Below are 20,005 nucleotides of genomic sequence, written 5' to 3'. Positions count from 1 at the left end.
TATAATTATCTTCTATGATAGCAAAACTTGTAGTTATGTTAAGTTTTCTAGGTATACATAGATATAATTCAATTAGGTAGATAACCTTCAAACACTTCAAAACACTACAGAATATGGCATTTAAAATGTTTAGACTTTCTAGATAACGAGACACATCTGCTCCTGGCAGCACCTATTTACTTCAAAAAGAAAAATTGGGGCATTGAAGATACTCCATATGGAGTTTATCTTCTTCTTGGCAAAAATAGCCATTTGGACAAGAAATTATTCTTGCCTGGACTGCTGATAAAATGTTATATAAACTGGACATGCAGGACCCATTGGAAGGTGACCACTGAACTTTCCAAGACAAGATGGTCCTTCAGGTTCCTGCTTCATAGAAGAAACTGTCAGACATTCTACAGGACACAGAGAAAAGAGACTGAGAGATTCTAGGCCTGTAAGCTGAAGAATGGATGCCCCAATGGTGCAGAAGAACTTTAGGTAGCTGTCCAGGCAGCTAGTTGTCTCTGTCATTCTAGATTTTTGGAAGTTGCTTACAATGCTCTTCCTGTTTACTGAAGTAATATTATATTTTTCTGGGGTCTTTGATGTAGTTGAAGACTAGATAGTTATAATTATAATTTTCTTTGGTTATGATAAAAGATAAATTAGATATGAAACTTTAGACTTACAAATATAGGATAGATAGAATATTTTCTTTAATATTCTATTATTATAATATATTGTATATTGTATACAATATAATATATTGTAATATTATTACAAAATACTATATTGTATATTGTATACAATATAATATATTGTAATATTATTCTAATATTACAAAATACAAATGACTAGATATTGTAACTGTAATTCTTGCTTGATATATGTAATTTTACTATGATAAAGCTAAAACTTTCCTTTTTAATTAAACAGAAAAGGAAAAATGCTGTGGAATAATGCTTTTGTACACTGGTTTAATAAAATGCTGATTGGCCAATAGCCAGGTAGGAAGTATAGGCAGGATAAGCAGACAAGGAGAATTCTGGGAAGAGGAAGACTGAGTGAGGAGATGCCAGTCCAGACAGCAGCATGTAATGGCACACAGGTAAAGCCAAGGAATATGTGGCGACATATAGATTAACAGAAATAGGTTGAGTTTAAGTATAAGAGCTAGTCAGTAGTAAGCCTGAGCTAATGGCCAAGCAGTTATAGTTAATGTAAGCCTTTGTGTGTTTACTTGGGTTTGAGTGGCTGCAGACTAGGCAGGACCCAGGAAAACTTCTAGCTACAAAGAAAGAGAGAAAGAAAGAAAGGAAGGAAGGAAGGAAGGAAGACAGACTATGGGCTTTATAAGAATCGTCATATTATAAAATAACGTAAAACAGGTCACTGGAAAGGACATATTTCCCAAAGAGAACTTAAATGGAGCATGCATCGTATATCTACTTGCATGAACATATTCAGCAACAGTGGATATTGCATTCATCTCTCCTCCTATAAGTTGTTAAGTAGATATGGAACAAGTACACACTACATGACTTCTTTTGAAAAACAGGGCCTTGTTTTATAGATTAGGATGGCTTTAAACTCACGGTTTTCCTGCTTCAGTCTCCCTAAGGCTGGGATTACAGGAGTACACTATTACTTTCCTATGTGACTTTCTAATATTTTAAATGATGACAGGGTTTAAAAACCAAAAGAAGTGACCCATGTGTCCATTTTAAAATCTGTCTTAATTAAGATCCTTGGAGACACTGTTTTACTGACAAAAGAGGCAGTTATATGTTTCAGGCATGGTTTTCAGGCATCAGTGTTGATGCCCTACTAGACTGTGGGGCATTCTGATGCTAAATCTTGACAAATAGTAACCTCTCATCTGTTACCAGATGTCAAAGATATTCTCAGAGTGTAAGACCTGCCCAGGATTTGCTCTGGCACCACTAAGCACTTGACTGAGACCTAAGGATTTCCTGTCACAGAAGATTGTGTGTGTGTGTGTGTGTGTGTGTGTGTGTGTGTGTGTGTGTGTGTGTGTGTTGGCTTAGAATCATTTGTTTAAATAAACTTTGGAGTAGAATCATAAATCAAATAAACAGCACAATGCAGAGCTGCTCTGAGCAGAGAAAGGATTAGGACTGAGTTAAGGAACACAGCTCTAAACTCAGTCTCTAGGGGGAGGCCATGTTGACTTCTAAAAATGTAATTAATATTTGTTCAATTGCAAAGTAATCTGGAGACATCAGAGAAGTAGGATTTAAAAGACAGAGACAGCATTAGAGTCAGACTTAATGGGAAGTGGTAATTCTTTGTGTATTTCTTGATAAAATTCAGATATAATATAGTACTTCTACCTCATTAGATTCATAAAGGAGTTACATGTGTTACACTGGTGCCCAGGCAAGGTCTGTGTAACATTTGATGTTGCAGTGAGACATCCTACACCCCCTGGACTCCTGCAGTATAGTGTTGTCTCCAACAGCTCCAGGATATTCCATACCAGAGCATTCTCATGTTCCTTCCACATAACAATGTGTGTGTATGCACATGTGTATGCTGTGGGATGTTCTGTATGTCAAATGTGTTGCTGATTAGTCAATAATTAAAACACTGATTGGCCATTGGCTAGGCAGGAAGTGTAGGCGGGACAAGGAGGAGAATAAAGCTGGGAAGTGGAAGGCTGAGTCAGAGAGACACTGCCAGCCGCCAAGATGAGAAACAGCATGTGAAGATGCCGGTAAGCCACGAGCCATGTGGCAAGGTATAGATTTATAAAAATGGATTAATTTAAGCTGAAAGAACAGTTAGCAAGAAGCCTGCCATGGCCATACAGTTTGAAACCAATACAAGTCTCTGTGTTTACTTGGTCGGGTCTGACGGCTGTGGGACTGGCAGGTGAGAGAGATTTGACCTGACTGTGGGCCAGGCAGGAAAACTCTACCTACAAATGGCGCCCAACGTGGGGCAAGAGTTTCCACCTAAAAACCTGAGAAAAGATTCTAAAACGGAGCTAAAAACAGTTCCTAATTGTCTCTCTCAAATGAGCGGCAGCTGCTGGTTTGAGCTACTGGTGGGTTCCTAGCGTGCGTGCTCGACCTGCCTATGGCGGGAATGAGGCCTTTGCAAGTGGCACTTTGAGCTGCATAGTGAATTTAGCCTTTGCTGGTGCAGAGCAAAAGGGGAGGTTTCTGGGCTATACGCTGCTTGGCTAAAAGCATAGACCCCCGATAGCTCCCAGAGCTGGCGGTAAACCATGGCCATGTTGGGAAGCTGAGGTGGGTGGATCCAGCAGCCACAGCTGCTGCAGTTTAAGGCAATAGATTCACAATAAGACAGATTCAGATGTAATAGTTTACAATGTGTGTAAAAGATACGTAGGCTTGAAAGAGACAAAAAAGATGATATATAGAGTTATAGAAATAAATACATAGTTTTAAAAAATAAAGTCTTTAAAAAGACAGTAAAGGTAGTATAAAAAATAAGCCACTGGGAATGGGGGGGGCGTTGGGGGGAAGGTGAGGGGGACGGGAGGGGGGAGAACAAGGGAATCCGTGGCTGATATGTAGAACTGAATTGTATTGCAAAATAAATTAAAATAAATTAAAAAAAAAATAAGCCACGTAAAAATGGATATTACACAGAGAATCTGCATTGTGTTGTCTTTGGGACTTTTAACTGCAGAAAAATATTTGATTGTAAAAGCCCCCCTTTTTTTTAAAAAAAAAAAGGAAGGTTTTAACCTTAACAAAGTAAAATTACATATAATTTGGGAATTTGGGCGTAGCTTCTCTTACTACTTCCTGCTGGAGGGGGGCGCTGTATCTTATGGGGATACAAAGAAAATTTTAGGATCATGGAAAAGTCCATGAGGGTGTATCGTCTGAGCCAGTTGCCTTCAAACCATTCTGGATGTTGGATCATCTGGGCCATGGTGTCATCGGAGACCTTTCAGGGGGTCTTGGCTCGTCAAACCTGATGTATCTTAATCTGGAACAAATCCATAGCCTTTGGCTTTCTGTGGGAACAAAAGCAGAGTCTCCTTTCCAAAGTAACATATCCTTATATCCAAATTTTGAAGTCAAGGCACCTTTAAAATATACATTTTGGCATAACTCAACATGTGTATGCATGTGTGTATGAGTGTATGCACATGTGTATGCATGTGTATGCGAATGCATGTGTGTGTATATGTATATATGGACAGGTGTGCATGCTCCTGTGTAAATATGTGTGTCTTTGTGGAAGTGAAGATTCATGTGTAGATCCATACATATGTATGTGCTTGTGTTTATGCATGTGTATGTATGCCTGCGTGTGTTCATGCATACATGCATGGCATGTGTATGTATGTTTGGGAAACCAGATTTGGTGGTTTTTGCATTTGACTTTCCTCTTCCTACTTTTGTGGTGGTTGGAGGCAGGGATTACATACATATTCTTCTCTGTAGTCCCAGTACAACCCATCCCTAAATGTAGCAAAAATAGATAACTGTGAAATGAACAAATGAGCAAATGAAATAGTGTTGGCAGTAGGAGGATTTAGCATGTTAGGAGCCTCATCAAAGGACTTAAATTCTGGAGAATGGAGCAGGAGTTCACCAAGTACAAGAAATGTTCACCTCAGCAGTGCCTGGGGAGGAATTTCATCCTATGAAGCATTAGAAAGAGCTTAAAAGACCAAGTTAGAACTACACTCATACACTCACACATGCACTCCCACACACACACATGCACACTTACATATGGTACACACATGCACCTCAATCCATACACATGTATGAATACACACAGGTATACACACAAGCATGCATAAACACCCATTCATATATGTGCACACACAAGAACACACTTATGTAAGCATGTGTACACAAATGCCATGCATAAATGAATGAAAACACACATGCATGCACACATACGGGTATGCACACATATTGTGGTGGCTTCAACATGAATGGCCCCCATAGGTTCATATGTTTGAATGCTTAGTCATCAGAGAGTGCCAGTACTGTGGGAGGTGTGGCCTTGTTGGAGTAAGTGTGTCACTGGGGGCAGCTTTGGGGTTTCAAATGCTCAAGTCAGGCCCAGTGTCTCCCTCTTCCTGCGATTCAACTGAGCAGCGGGATGACAGACAAGTGTGTGGTGAGTGCCTACCATTTGCCAGTAAGCCACAGAGTCCGACCGCACCCTCTGTGGGCAAACTAGCTTTAGTGTGGGGGAGGGTGGGAAGGTGGGCGTGGGCTGGTGAAGGTAGTGAGGCCGTGATAGCAAAGCTTTCATAACTTCTTTCTCTTCAGTCAAGACTGAGCTCGCATCTCGCTGTCAGTAAAGAAGTTGCTCCTAAACTTTGAACCGCTTAAGCTCACCCACCAAGTGAGATGTGCTGTCTTCCCCTCGGGAACGTTTGCCTATAATACCTCAGTGTCCAGCAGCCCTCGGTACCTGACAGCTCTGACCTTATCAAACCCTTGTGCTGACTGCGGGGGACCTGAGCTCCCTTCCCTGAATCACGGCCTCGATGCAGTCTTCCTTGTGTCCTCCCTGATGTAAAAGTGGTTAGTGCTTCCTGGCTGTAGTGGGTAGCATGCAGATAAGAATTTAACTGGTTATTCTTGAATTTCTTTTACAATAAACCAAATTTATAATCTTGAAAAAAAAAAAGAATGGTCAAACCTAGCTTCTCTGGAGCTGTGGGTTGTAGTCTGGTTATCTTTTGCTTTACATCTAGTATCCACTTATGAGTGAGTACATACCATGTTTGTCTTTCTGAGTCTAGGTTACCTCACTTAGAATGATATTTTCTAGTTCCATCCATTGCCTGCAAATTTCATGATGTCATTGTTATTTACAGCTCAGTAGTATTCCATTGTGTAAATGTATCACATTTTATTTATCCATTCTTCGGTTGAGGGGTGTCTAGGTTTTTTCCAGGTTCTGGCTATTATGAATAATGCTGCAAGGAGGAACCTAACTGTCATGATAGAGCCTTCATCCAGTAACTGATGGGAGCAGATGCAGAGATCCACAACCAAGCACCAGGCTGAGCTCCGGGAGCCCAGCTGAAGAGTGGGAAGAGGGATTATATGAGCAAGGAGGGTCAAGATCATGATGGGGAAATCTACAGAGACAACTGAATCAAGCTGGTAGGAACTCATGAACTTTAGACCCACAGTGGTGGAACCTGCACGGGACCGGACTAGACCCTCTGCAGACGGGAGACAGCTGTGTAGCTGGGTCTGTTTGAGGGGCCCCTGGCAGTGGGATCAGGATCTATCCCTGGTGCATGAGCTGGCTTTCTGGAGCCCATTACCTATGGTCAGACACCTTGCTCACCCTTGATGCAGGGAGGAGGGGCTTGGTCCTGCCTCAACTGAATGTACCAGGCTTAGCTGTCCCCGCATGGGAGGCCTTACCTTGTTGGAGGAGTGGAAGGGGATGGCTGTGGGGGAGATGGAGGAAGCAGAAAGAGGGATGGGAGGGGGATCTGTGGTTGGTATGTAAAATGAATAAAAAAAGAATGGTCAAACATATGCCATGCATGCCATCTTTCTACCTCCTCCTTACTTCAGTGTGCCATAGCTCTAACCATGATCATTCATCTTCAGTGTTAGAATGACCTCCTGCTTGAGAAGAAATTGGGTGTAGAGTTTGGAAATGAAGTCCGATGAATTACTGAACATTTATTTTTAGGGTAATGGGGAAACTTCCAGAGTCAACTCTTTCTGAGAGCACATTAAACCAAATGTGATGATTGGTGGATTATTAGCAAAAGAGCCCAATTGCTAATTACATAAATTAGTAGAGGAGATTGTTGGGTAATTTTGTGGACTACAGAAGATAAAGCACTACTGAACTTTAAAGACAGAAAATACAGCTTATGCAGTTGTTAATGAACACACTTCTATCATTTCTCTCTATGAAACTGTATCAAGAAAAAGGACAATTCTAAGTCAGTCTTATTTAAACAATCAATTATTTTCACCAGTTGAAAGAAACATTTTCTTAATAAAACAATTGCACTTATGTCCTGTTTCCCCTGTGACCTATCCATGACAGTTCTTCTCTAATTGAGCAGTTTTCTAAATGCCCTTATTTCTGACAAGGGGTCAGTGTTTCAGGGAGTCAGACACTGTATGAATAAATCACTATATGTGTAATCAGTTATGAGCATGTATTCGTGGCATGTCCTTTTCTGAATGTCACTGCTCAAGCAGTGGCCAGCTGTATGCATTCTGCCTTAGTAATCTCCCACCAGTACCTAGCATAGGGCCTTGGCATGACAGGTACTCAGTAAGTTAGTGTATAAGCTAATATACTTCAGGTAACTAATTCATGAATAATTAATACCTAAATTAAAATGTTATAATATTACAAAACAATTACAAATGCTATGTAGTCTTGAGTGTTATAAATAATACATTTCAATTATATTATAGTATTTGCTCAATCCTACCACATTGAATGGCTATACTATTGATGTTATCACATAGTAAAACATCAAATAATGAGAATGTAGCATAATTACTTATGATGACCAGTTCATACTGCAAAATATTTATTTACTGAATACCTAGTATTTTTCTGGCCACTGTGCATACAGAGTAAGCCAATAAGAAATGCTTCCTTCCCTGACAAGACCAGGTTGCTGTCCTGCACTAGCAGAATTGGTGGGTGTTCTTCTTTTGCATCTCTTTGATAGATGTTGTCTGATTCCTACCCATTTTCTGGTTCATCCTGACCCTGTCAAAGTCTTGGAAAAGGAGTGCAATAGTCTTTTCAACCAACTGGATTCACTTAGCTTAAGAGAAGCCATTTCTCCTCACTCCTCTTCTCCATTTCCTGAGTGTTTCCCCCTCTCTTCTTTCTTCCATGTAAAATCAGTTGTCCGAGGTGACTGTCTCCCACTCTTAATGTGGGTGAGGAACCAATCAGAACACTCTCTCCACACCTGGGATGCCTTTTCTTCAGGGCTCTTCACCAAATGTGAGGCTAATGGGTTGTACATCTTTCTATCACACATTTTGGGTTGCCCCGGCTTTATATTTTAATATTCTTGTTTAGCTTTCTAGACGTTGCCTCACTTGACAAACATGTCTGACTATGTTTCCTCTTATGAGAAAGGAAGTGCTGTGGTTGAGGGCTGAGACCTGGAGCACACCATCTGGGTTTGGATCCTGACTTTACCACTTCCTAACTGTCATGAAGGCAGCTTGATTGCCTCCTGAGTAAGGAGGGAGTAACAGCTTGCCTCAGTGTGGGGATGAAGCAAGTCCAGTAGAGCCTACGACACTTAGTCACCAGAATGCAAGAAGCACTTGGCAATGCCAGAGCTGCCATTCACATCCTCGGGTCAGTTAACTGACCTGCCCTTCCCCTTCCGGTCCTGCTGCCTTATACACAGCCCTCTGCCTTGAACTAACTCACAGTCCAGCTCTGTTGTGATTTCTACCAGCCACTAAAGTCTTGGTTATCTCTCATTTCCAGAAACTTCTACCTTCCATCTACTCACTTGGATTTGCTCACTGATTCCCAGTTCACCCAAATGCTACTTAACTCTGTCTTCCCCGAGTGTGTGCACAGCTCTCCTCAGGGCTTAGAAACTTCTTTGCCATTTAGCGAACTGATGTCCACAAGTTCCCTAAAGCCTCCCTTTATTATTCTAGAACCTACAAATCCCAGCTCACAGGCAAGCAAGACGGCTCAGTAGTTAAAGGGCTGGGCGTGCAGGCCTGACTGTAAGTTTGGTCCTCAGAACCTATGTAAAAGTAGGAGCAGAGAACTGACTCCACAAGCGGTCTTCTGATACACACACAAAGTTGAAAAAGAAACAGAAAAGATCACAGTTCTCAAGCACCTCCCCACTGCTCCCACAGGAAACCATGTAAATCTGCTAAAATTCGTGAGTATTTATCCAGATGCTTAATGAGAACCTTTATTGAAATGTCTTATTTTTTTTAATATGGTAACCCTTCAGCTACATTATAAACTTCTTAAAGGTGAAACCACCACCAAAGGAACCCTTTGAATACCATATGTATAAATTCATTTAATCTGCATCTTAAAAATTATCTGCCCTTATTTTGTGTTCAAGACAGAGGGAAATGAAGTCATAGAAGAGTACCTTTAGCATAAATCTAAATATAGAAAGCATACAATAACTGCTACATGCATGGGTTACCCAAAGTATTACAACCTTGCTCTAACTTCATGAATGATTTATAAATATCTACTTTTGTTGAATAAGGTGCTTCATTTTTGCTACTTCATTTGAAAATAGCGTCCTCTGAAAGGAAACTGGGATGCTGCTGCAGGCAATGACAGTTAGTTGGTCCTCATTCTGTGCATGTACTTGGTGGAGAGACTTCTGCAAAGCAAAAGCACATGTTGTGGATACCGTCTCTCTTAAAGCATTAATGTATATCCACACTGAGAATCAGCTAATAAAAGATTGTGTCTTTGAGACTTGCTTATTGCTAAAACAGAAATAGGCTAGAATAATTGGCCTTTGGAGGATCCAAAAAGGGCTGCTCAATTATAAATTCATACTACTCTAAGGATACTATAGAATACAGGGAATGCTAACGTGTGAAGAAGCTCAAGGCTCCACCTACAAGTCTGAAAGATAAGGTGCTTTTGCTCGCCCCAGATGTGCTGTTGTGTGGTGCCACAGCAAACTTGAGGATCCTTGAAGCTGAATGCATTCAATATCATCTAAATAATTTATGTATTTTCATGCAGAGACCCTCCGGAAGCCCCTAAAGTACTAATGCTCCAATTCCTCTTTCCCCCACTAATGCTCATAAGTGGGGGCGCTGTTAAAACTCAGACACCCCCCCCCAGGAAGCAGGGAGACCAGACAGGAGGCCAGACAGCTGATGTGCAATCCTCAGCCTTGGCTCACGCATTGACAGCACTCTGTGTCAGCTTGTTAGAAAATACATTTATCTCCTGCATCAAAATGTGACACGATCTTTAAATGTATTCTTACCTTCAAAGGCAAACATGTTTAACTTGGCGTTTACTGAGGTGGAAGAAATTTTAAAATGTTTCTATGGAAGGTAACTAAAAGGTTCTTTTAAAATGTGCAAGTTTTACTTAAAGCAAGATACTCCTGGGAAAACCGTTACTGTGACATCAGGTTGTGTCCGTTTATTCCAAGCAATTATTCCTGTCCTGTTGTACACATAAGGCTATGCTAAACAAAAAAACAAACTAAACTTTTGTTTAGAATTATTATGCACATATTGTATCAATACGTATTTACAGAAAAGACAGAGAATTTGCAATTGTATCGTATGTTCTCCTATGTGTATATATATGTCATGTATTTGTAACCATACTCTGAACATGTAATATAACTTCAATTACTATAATTTTTCTTTTGGTAAAAACACCCTGGTGTTTTGTCTATGCAGTAGACACATATGAACATGTCACTAGAGTAAAATGGTGTGTTGAGAAGAAGGGCATCGATGAATGTCAGCACATTCCTCAATGTCAGGACTGCGGTGTCCTGTTGGAAGCACGAGTCACAGAGTATGAAGTCATAATAGCCAACCATATTCACTCTTGGGTATTGTAGGCAACACATAGTGTTAAAATGGCATCGCATTTTAAGGTGTAGAGAAATGTCACCATTTCTTGGAAATAAGGAATAATAAACATGTATAGAGTATTGGGTGCTCTCATGACGATGACCTGGAGGAAGAATGAAGAAGCTTCCTACCTTCCATTGCCCTCTTGAAGAAGACCTTGCAGCTGCCACAGGTGAGCACTCCATAGTGACAGCCAGATGCTTCGTCCCCACAGATTAAACAGATCTTCTGAGGTAAGGAATCGAAGCCATACTGTGGGCTCTGGCTGGTTTCTGAATCTGGCCTTGAAATGCAAAACAGGCTCCATTTAGTTTTAGGTTAACTGGCATCTGGTAAAGAAAGCTTTCTTAAACCAGCATTGATGACACCAAAGATCTTTTTTTTTTTCATAGAAGCATATTATTTATTTACGTTTTTGGTTTGTGTTTCAGTTTTTTGATAAAAGTCTCCTATAGCCAGGTTGGCTTTAAACTTGCTACATACCAGAAACTGGTCTTGAACTCATGAACTTTCAGCCTCCAGCTTCTAAGTGCTGGGAATAGAGGCATTTGCCACCATGCCCAGTTTATTAGGCTCTGGAAACAGAGCTCTTGTCTTAGTATATGATAGATAAGCAACCTTTCTAGGAACTGGGCCACATCCTCAGTGTCCCAGGAAAACACACACACACACACACACACACACACACACACACACACACACACGCGCAGCGCGCGCGCGCGCGCACACACACACACACACGCATTTCAAAGTCAGGTGAACTAAACTCACTACTTCATATCATAAACTACCTATAACAGATTCATTGGACATGCAAATTATTAGCCATTCATTAATAGTAATAAAAGAAGAGCCAGTGCGTCCTTTCACGTTCAAAACAACTAGAAACTCTCATTTAAAAAGAGCTCCTTATACAGAAGTGATTTTGCCTTTGGCGGATGAAATATGACATCCTTCCTGAGTGCTGGGTCATAACAAGCACGACTGAGCCTTGGGAGTTTAACTGGACTCAGCAGTGGTTCCGTTTTGAGAACATAGCCCCGCAAGGATTGATTGCTCCAACATATAAATATAGATGTTATTTTAAGGTATTTGTTAACACACTGACTATTTTGCCTAGTCACAGCATGAGAGACTACAAACCGAGCATTCTTTTCTTTTCTCGTTCCATTACTCCAGTATGTGAAGTTAAATGTTTTTGAAAACACATATGAGAAAAATAGGGGTGTCTGAAGCAGCAGGAGGATGCTATATTCTGGCTGCACTGCCCTTGAGTTTAAAGCCACCTGGCAAACACTTCCCTCATACAGCTTACTTCACTCTTGAGATTTCTAGGAAAATTGGGCCAGAGACCTGACCAGATCCTTGGGGTGTTTCTGCTTTCAGTTCTGAAGTCACATTTAGGCCCCAGCCCTCCCAGAGGAACTATGCCTTTGCACCTCAGCCTCTCCAACACACACACCCAGGGTCCATGTCCTTCTTACCAGGTATTTATTGAATTCAATGAAGCCCCCAACCCACTAGACGGCATCCCGGCACCCTTATCCTTTTATCCTCAGGACAGTCAAAGGTCCTAGAGTGACACCACAAAAGTTTTGGACCAGGATGGTCCTGCTTCCGAAAGTTTTCAGACAATATTTGGGGATGGTGGTGGTGGGGGTCCTCAACAAAGCTATCTGCACCTCTTCTATGGCCCCTGAAAACGTAAGAAGAAGGGAGCACCGGAGAGAGGGTGTCGGGTCTCCAAGGCCTAACCCTCCCTCAGCCACCCTGCTACCTTGAGCTGCTGGAAGGGTGGAGCAGGGCAGGGCCGGAGGCAGGTGCTCACCTCAGGTAGTTGAGATAGGGCTGGTAAACCTGGGGCAGGCTGTCCTTGAGCACTGCGGCCTGGTAGCCCAGCTGCGGGAGCCCGTTGAGGCCGAGCGGCGGGTAGATGGCGGGGGCTGCCGAGGCGGCAGGGGCGGCGGGCAGGCCGTCCCTCGGGAGCAGGCAAGAGCCGGAGGCCGAGGGCTTGCAGGACAGCGGCGGGAACGGGCCTTGCGTGGGCGGCGCGCCCTCCGCTTTGTACAGGATGCACTCCAGCGCGGACCCCGAAGAGGACGCGGGCGACACTGCGGAGCTCCCGGGGCCGCCGGCCACCGCCGCCTCTCCGGGCCTGGAGGAGGGAGCTCGCGGCGGCGCCGGTGCCAGCGGGAAATCCGGAAAGGTGGCGGCGCTGGCTCCGGCCACCAGGTAAGGGCGCGGCGAGCGCGCAGCTGCCTCGGCGCCTTCCTCCTCCTCCTTGATCTTCAAGCCTGGCGGCTGGAAATCGCCATAGAGAGGGAACGCGTCCTCTTTGGGGTCGCCATCCTGCGGGTAGGTGCAGTCTGGGAAGTCGCCGCAGGGCACCGGCGGGGATGGCGAGCCTCGAGGCGGGGCAAAGGAGCCCTGGGCTGAGGCCCCGCCGTCGTAGCTGTCCCCCTCCAGCAGCTGCCGGGTGCGGGCGGCCAGGAGCGCGTGGTTGAGAGGCAGGATGGGCACGTGGATGAAATCCACCACTGTGGTGGCCAGTGGGGAGCGCCCGGGCGCCACAGGAGCGTCTTGCTCCAAGGAGACCCTGGGAGCAGAAAATCGGGAGTCTTCCTTGGGAACCAGGGTGACGCCTCCTGGAGCCGCCGCGGGCGCGCTGGCTGCAACTCCTCCTCCGCTGCTTGTGCCTTCCAGTGCTCGAGGTTTGCTCTTCAGAAGCGGACCCGCGGAGCCCTCAGTCTCTAGGCCACCGTTCTCCTCCACTTCCACCACAGATGACTGCGGAGAGGGCTTCACCCCTGCCCCGGGCCAATGGGCACTCCCTGAGGTCGGGAGCAGCAGCTGCCCGGGTGGTGACAGCCCCTTAGGCAGCACCTTCTGCCCCGCTCCTGTCCCGGAGCTGTCGCCAGCCTTGCTCTCTACCCGGCTCATGAGCGGGGACAACAACCCCTTGGTAGCAGGGACACTGCGGGGGTCTTCTGGAAGCTCTGATCCGAAAAGACACCAAGATGTGATGGCCTCGCAGGCTGGAGGGTTGCCGTGGCCCTGCTCGGTCCCCGAGGGCGCCAGCAGCGTGTCTAAGACACTGTCTAAGAGTCTGCTGTCCTTCTCCGGGGCTCTGGGGTTGCTGCCTCCTGCCCCACGAGTGGCTTCAGCTCCAGAGAAGGCTCCCTCCACCTCCGACAGCGACGGCTGGTTCTGTGCCTTTTCTCCTGGGAGCTCCGGACCCTGGCAGGACCGAGGGAAGAGCAGCCTGTCTTCCAGGGAGATGGATCCAGACGAGCCTACAGACGATGCGTCCGACGGCTGGCTCCTCTGGAAGGGACAGGGGTCCAAGCGTCCAAGCAAGGGGGACCCGACGTGGGTGGGGGAGGGCGCGGCTCCCGACGCGTGGGGTGCCCGCGGATCCTTTGCCTGCAGCTCAGTCATGACGACCCGAGCTCCCCTTTTCTCCTCCCCTGTCTCCAGGGAGGAGGGAAAAAGGAAGGAGGAGGGGGTGCTGGTGATATAGGGGCAGAAGGAGGGGGAAGTGGGTAGTGAATCGCAGGACCCGTGGGATCTCCACCTCCCGGTCGGGAGGGGCGGTGCTGGTCAGCTCCCGTCCTTACCCTCCACCCAGACTCAGAGGAAGGGTGGCAGTCGGGTGGCAGTCGCGCTGTCCCGGCGGTGAGTGAGGGTAGGAAGAAGTCGCTGGAGTAACTAGAGGAGTTCGTCAGAAGACTTTTCTGTGTTTGTCCGGGTGCTCACGCGTCCCGCGCTGGAGTGGCCGGTGCTGCGAAAAGGGCCCCTGCTACCCGCGGATCTGTGCCCTTGGTAGAAACCCGGGCATCTAGGAAGTCTGCATCACAGTCCTCGCTAAAACCCTGGGGCTGGCTGCAGCCCATTCCAAGTCATGTTCCTGCAGCGGCAGCTTCTAACGCTCCCTGGGTTCTCTCCAGTCCCAGCAGGTGCTGATTTCAGGTTTCTTAAGCGCGAGGGAAGCAAGTTCTCTTTGGGCTTGCAGAATCCTCACTTTCGCAAATACTACGAAGCCTAGCTGATAGTGACAGTCTAGACTAGCTCCATAGCTTTCTAGCAAGGCTCGCGCTCTAGGAAGGCCCGCCCCAAAGCCCCTCCCTAACCAATCGCCAGCTAGATCCCAAACGCTGGAGTTGGCATTCCTGCCACCCACTAGTCTGAGTTCCACTGGGAATATCAAGTGTTCTGGGAAGAAACCTCTTAAGCATATCAGATTTTATGCTATCAATTAAGTATGCTAGGCCCAGTGGGTAGAAAAATAATTCTATCAAAAGCAAATTGTAAGGATTTCAGGATTTGAAATTTGTAAAGATTCTATTTATCTTTTAAAATAAATGTATAGAAGATGATCCCAAATATTTTAACTTTTATTACTTGTATATGTCTCTGTGAGTGTATGCCACATTGTGCTCAGAGGCCAGAAGAGAGGGTGGGGGCCCTCAGAGGCAGAGTTACAGGTGGTTGTGAGGGGTGTGATGTGGGTGCTGGGAGACAAACAAGAGCCCTCTGAAAGAGCAGCGAGTGCTCTCGTGTGTGTGTGTGTGTGTGTGTGTGTGTGTGTGTGTGTGTGTGTGTGTGTGTATTACTGGCTGCCTGTCTAAACTGCTCCTAAATTAGAAAACACATTCAAATTATTTTTGTGACAAGTGGGTCACACTCTTTTTGAGTGCCACCAATGTGACTTAGCAGTTGAGGAGCAGAAGGCAGTTGGTAACACATTTTTACCTGTGTGGGGAGTTTGTGTGTTGAGTGTCATAACTGGCTTGTCCTATTGCACCTCTGTATTTTCATAAGGTTCCCTTCAGCCCTAACTAAATACCCTGCATCATATCTGAAGATCGCCAGTGGGGAGGCTAAACAGTATTTTCTCCTCTCAATGTTTCTACTCTTAGAATAATTTTCATTGAGCTTTAAAAATAAATCACATTAAATTCATGAGAACACTGTGGAGGGGAGTGACTTATGTGATATATTTCATACACAGTCATAAATTATATACATACATAATAATTTACATGCTCAACCCAAGATTGGTGGACATCTTGACACTGTCTTAAATACGCCTTATTCAAAACTGAGCTAGTCATTTGGAAAACTCCCTGAGTGTGTCCAGGTCCTACTTATGCTGATGCCTTGCAATTATTCTCACCCAGGTCTAGAAGATACGTGCAAGACTCCAAAACTCCAGGGCAGGTGGGGCTGCTAGAGGCATGGAGCCTGAAGGTTTGAATCACCAGGGAGGTACTACATATGAGAAGCAAATCTCTGTTGCATTGAACCACTGGGTTTGGGCGTTGACTATTCCAGAAATGAGTTATCGCTGACTAATTCAGATGTGAGAGAATTAGGGAGGTAGAAGAGAATTCAAGGAAGCAGTTATTGTATGTCCTTAAGGCATCAAATGGTAAAATGGAGTGTGGGAACTGCAGGGGGCATTAGGGACAGCACATGGAATAAGTGTGGGAAGGAAAGAAATGAGGCTGGCAGGTGGGGCCTGTACATACATATATGTGTGTGTATGTATGTATGTACATATGTAGGTATGTATGTATAATGTGTATGGGGAGCCTTGACTACAGACTAAGTGAGATGCAGAACTTCTGCCTCAAAAGTGCACTCATGCTCTTTAAAATCCCTTCATCATTTCTCATCTCTGCCTTGGGGTGTCACTGCCCACACCGCTAACCAGCGATCTGCCTCTGTCATTGTGTGTTAGGGCTTCTAAAGAGCTCTGCCTGGTTTACTGTTGTGTTAAATTAAATTATTCTCTGTCTTAGATATAAGTGCTTTTAAGACTTTTATTAATAGGCCTTATTTTTTGGAATAATTGTATATTTATTGAAAATCTAGCAGAGAATAAAGAGTGTGTGTGCATCCTCTGTGCAGCCTCCGAGACAGAATGCATGTGGCCGTTAGTGAACTGCTGACTAGTGCCCAGGGCGTATGCTAGTTTCCTTTAATCTCCATTTTGTTTCCCAAGATCCCACCAGGACACCTTGTTTCCTTGTTTTAAGGGCTTCCCAGGCTCCTCTGGGCTATGATGGCTTCTCTTCTCTTGTATTTCATGACCTTATTAGTCCTGAGAACTCTTCTAGGATGACATTCTCTAGGAAGTCAAGGCTCATGGGTTTGGCAAAGAAAGTCAATGTTGGCAAGTGCTGTTTTCACTACCTTGCGTCAGGTTCACAGTGAACAGGACTTGAAAGCTTTATGTGTAATTCTGCATGGGGGAGCACCCTTTACCCTCATTCCTACTTTATTCTGTCTTTGGTATGTACCACTATGGATACATTTTGTTCCTCAAGTTTCTTCAGCTTTGAGGACTGGGGACTCCTTCAGCCATCCTTTGTGTCAGTTGATGTATTTCACTATCATGTGTGGTCAAGATGGGTGGGCATGGAGTGGAGTGCTCTGAACACTTTTTTGGCTTTCTGGTATTACAAGCTTCTCCAGACATGTTTTGCATACTATCTATACCTTCCTAAAATAAGCCATTTCTATGGAAATTCACTCTATTTATTTGAAAAATATATGGTTTATAAACAAAGACTTTTATTACAGCTTATATAATGTGATCTACATTAGATTTTATCTCAGATTTTTTTGTATAATACTTTGATTTTCAACTCTATTATAGCATGTATCAATAATTTGCTCTCTGTTGCTAGGTAGAAATCCAATGAATGAATATACTATGGTGTATTTGCATATGCACCTGCTGATAAACAGTTGTATGATTTATAAGTTTTGCTAGAAATTTCCTAACAAAATGTGTATACAAGTCTCGTATACATATGTTTTCAGTTTTCTTGGATAAATGTTTAGAAATAAAATGGCTAGAACTATTCATGTGTTCTGTGGTCTGCTTATGATCTCCACAGAATTCATACATTGACTCTGTATTGCCAGCATGACAATCCTGTGAGGTGAGGCTGTTGGGAGAGCAATATGCTGTGGCCAGCTGCCTAGTCCCTCTTACCCCATGGGGACACAGTGAGAAGTACCATCTGTAAACCAGAGAGATTATTACCAGAAATTGGGTCTGCCACTTTGATGATACCCTGATTAGTGCTATAAATTCCTGTTGCATCTAAGCTGCACAGTGAGTGCACGGTGTTTTGTGATCGCAGACCCAAGGACCAACATAATAGGTGTACACAGAACTGTCAACTCACCTCCCACAGTGGCTATGCCATATCCCATTCTCCTTAGGGTGCTAGAATTCTAATTACGATGTAACCTGAAAAACAGTTGGTGAATATTTGTAATTCCAAAAAATATAAGAAGTATGTGATGAGATCTGAGTGGGGTTCTGGGTTTTCATTCCCTGTGTTTGTTTTCTGGGTATTTTCTTCCACATACCTCTGGGTCTGATCACATTGTTTATTGTCTTTTAAAAAATTATCTGCTTACAATGCTGAGACTAAGTGACAGATTTCCAGCATGGAGTGGGGAGGGCCTCCTAAGACTCAGTCCTAGCTAGGGGCTGTTAGCAGTTGGCAGCTACCGGGTAAAGGCCAGTCATTTGGGGTAGGTGTATGTCCATTTATAGGTTGCTCATGATCCCATGGGTGGCCTCACACTCACATACTTTTGGGCAGCACCAACTCAACTCACTGCATATAAAACCAAAGAAAAGACCATGAAGGGAGGAGGGAAGTTTGTTGGAGGTAACCAGGGAGAGTAAGAGGGATTTGAGAGGAAAGCTGGGATGAGTATGGATATGATCAAGTACATCGTATACATGTACAAACTTGTCATCGGAGAAATAATATATTATTGAAGAAACATCTGCTAATACAATTTTTAGTCCTTTGATGTGTATGAGACTGGGAAATACTACCTCCAAGCACATTCATGTTTAAGCTCTCCTAACAGTGTCTATTGGACATTTCCTTGTTTCTCGTTGTTGTAGGAGGGCCCAGCCCAGTCTGGGAGGTACCATCCTTAGGCAGGTGAGCCTGGCCTGTGTAAGAAACGTAGGTGAGCACGAGGCTGGCACAAGCCAGTAAGCAGCATTGGTCTGTGGTTTCTGATTCAGTCCCTGCCTTGGTTAGGTTCAGTGATGGAGTACAACCCTTAAGATGTACCAGCTCTTGGGTCAGTGTGTACGACAGCAACAGAGGAGCACACTAGGACTGTCATTTAGAGTTGGGTCTCCTCGTAGGTATTTTTATGTGTCTTGTGACTTGAGGTCATTCTGCGATTCTGTCATCTTCTGCGGACTCCTAACACACCAGGTTTTCTGCAAGGCTTTGCTACCGGTTTTGCTTTTAACAGCATTTGTGTAAACTTTGGAGGTAGTTTCTCTGTCTTCTGCCTTTCTTGAAAATTAATTTTCATTGTTATTTCATCCTTTTTATTCCCTTCCACATGATCTTTTGAACTAGTGGCATGATTCATAGCCAATCTGAAACCAGCATCTGGATGGGAGTTATAACATCATTTACAGCCTTTCTTTTCCTTATTATATGACTAGTTATTAAATGTGTTAAGCCAGGCTTTCCTTATTGCCAAAGTAGATTAGTTAATATCTGTTAAGATGCTATAGGAGCACACCATTGAGAGGTTGAAATTGGTGTTATGTCTCTCTCTCATACAAAGATAAAGCAAAAGAGAGAGAGAGACAGAGAGAGACACACAGAGAGAAGGTTGCTATCTGCAATCCAGGAAGCAAAGTCTCCTAATAAGCCAGCCCTAGGACCATGACCCTGGACTTGTAACCTCTAAAAACTGTGAGAGACACAAGAACTGTGGGGAAAATCATCTGCTTAGAGGTATTTTGCTATAATAACCCAAACCGTGCTCACTCTAGATTATAATCTGCTAATAATAATGAAATTGACAATGATCCAAGTCCATGTCTTCCTAAAAGAGAAGTAGAAGGATTCATTTTGAGTTGATAGGGACTTTCCAGAAGGGAAAATATAAATCTCCTCTTCAGCTATACTCTTATATCCTTGCATTGAGTAGATTTACAAATATTTGTTTCCATATAGCAATAAAATAGCTCATCATGCATATGGTTATTTAGCATTTGTAGCAAATTGCCATGGACAGAAATCCTGTGTACCCTGCAAATCCATCTGCTGAAATGTCCTCGTCAACATGATGTCAACGGGAGGTTGAACTTGTGGGGACAGAGTTTTGTGAGTGAGTTGACTGTCCTTGTAAGAGACCCAGGAGATCTCATTCCTCCTGGCCTGTGCATAAATAGCTTGGTGGTACCATCTATGAATACAGACCCTCAACATGAAATTCCACTGTCTTGACCTTGTACTTGCTTCCATAACCACGACAAATGAATTTCTGTGGTTTACATACACCCCTGTCTAGAGTACTTTATTATATAGTGGCCTGGATGGACTGAGATACTCTCCCTATTTATGCTGTTACAAATG

General features: G+C 44.0%; 1 protein-coding gene and 1 long non-coding RNA gene across 5 annotated transcripts in view; one reads left to right on the top strand and one right to left on the bottom strand.

Annotated features, from left to right (window-relative positions):
* The window catches only part of Pgr (progesterone receptor), a 78,934-nt gene extending 63,183 nt beyond the window's left edge, over positions 1-15,751 (bottom strand). The window contains exons 1-2 of one of the 3 annotated variants that reach the window (XM_052751951.1): positions 12,406-15,751; positions 10,709-10,860 (exon numbers count right to left, since the gene is read on the bottom strand). In XM_052751951.1, coding sequence (XP_052607911.1) covers positions 10,709-10,860; positions 12,406-14,015 — 1,762 coding nt within the window. In that variant the 5' untranslated portion in view covers positions 14,016-15,751. The remainder of the gene's footprint in view (positions 1-10,708; positions 10,861-12,405) is intronic. The other 2 variants (XM_052751944.1, XM_052751936.1) reach the window with 2 other exon arrangements.
* LOC128119013 (uncharacterized) overlaps positions 12,697-20,005 on the top strand; it is a 133,729-nt gene continuing 126,420 nt past the window's right edge. The window contains exons 1-2 of one of the 2 annotated variants that reach the window (XR_008221419.1): positions 12,698-12,809; positions 15,758-15,845. This is a non-coding gene — a long non-coding RNA (uncharacterized LOC128119013). Of the gene's footprint in view, positions 12,810-15,757; positions 15,846-20,005 lie in introns of both variants that reach the window. The other variant, XR_008221418.1, reaches the window with a different exon arrangement.

Source organism: Peromyscus californicus, unplaced genomic scaffold (genome assembly GCF_007827085.1).
Source record: "Peromyscus californicus insignis strain IS unplaced genomic scaffold, ASM782708v3 Scaffold_11__1_contigs__length_118956290, whole genome shotgun sequence".
NCBI classification, from domain to species: Eukaryota; Metazoa; Chordata; class Mammalia; order Rodentia; family Cricetidae; genus Peromyscus; species Peromyscus californicus.
Note: the sequence above shows the minus strand (reverse complement) of the source record. Positions and strands in the feature narration are given on the sequence as shown.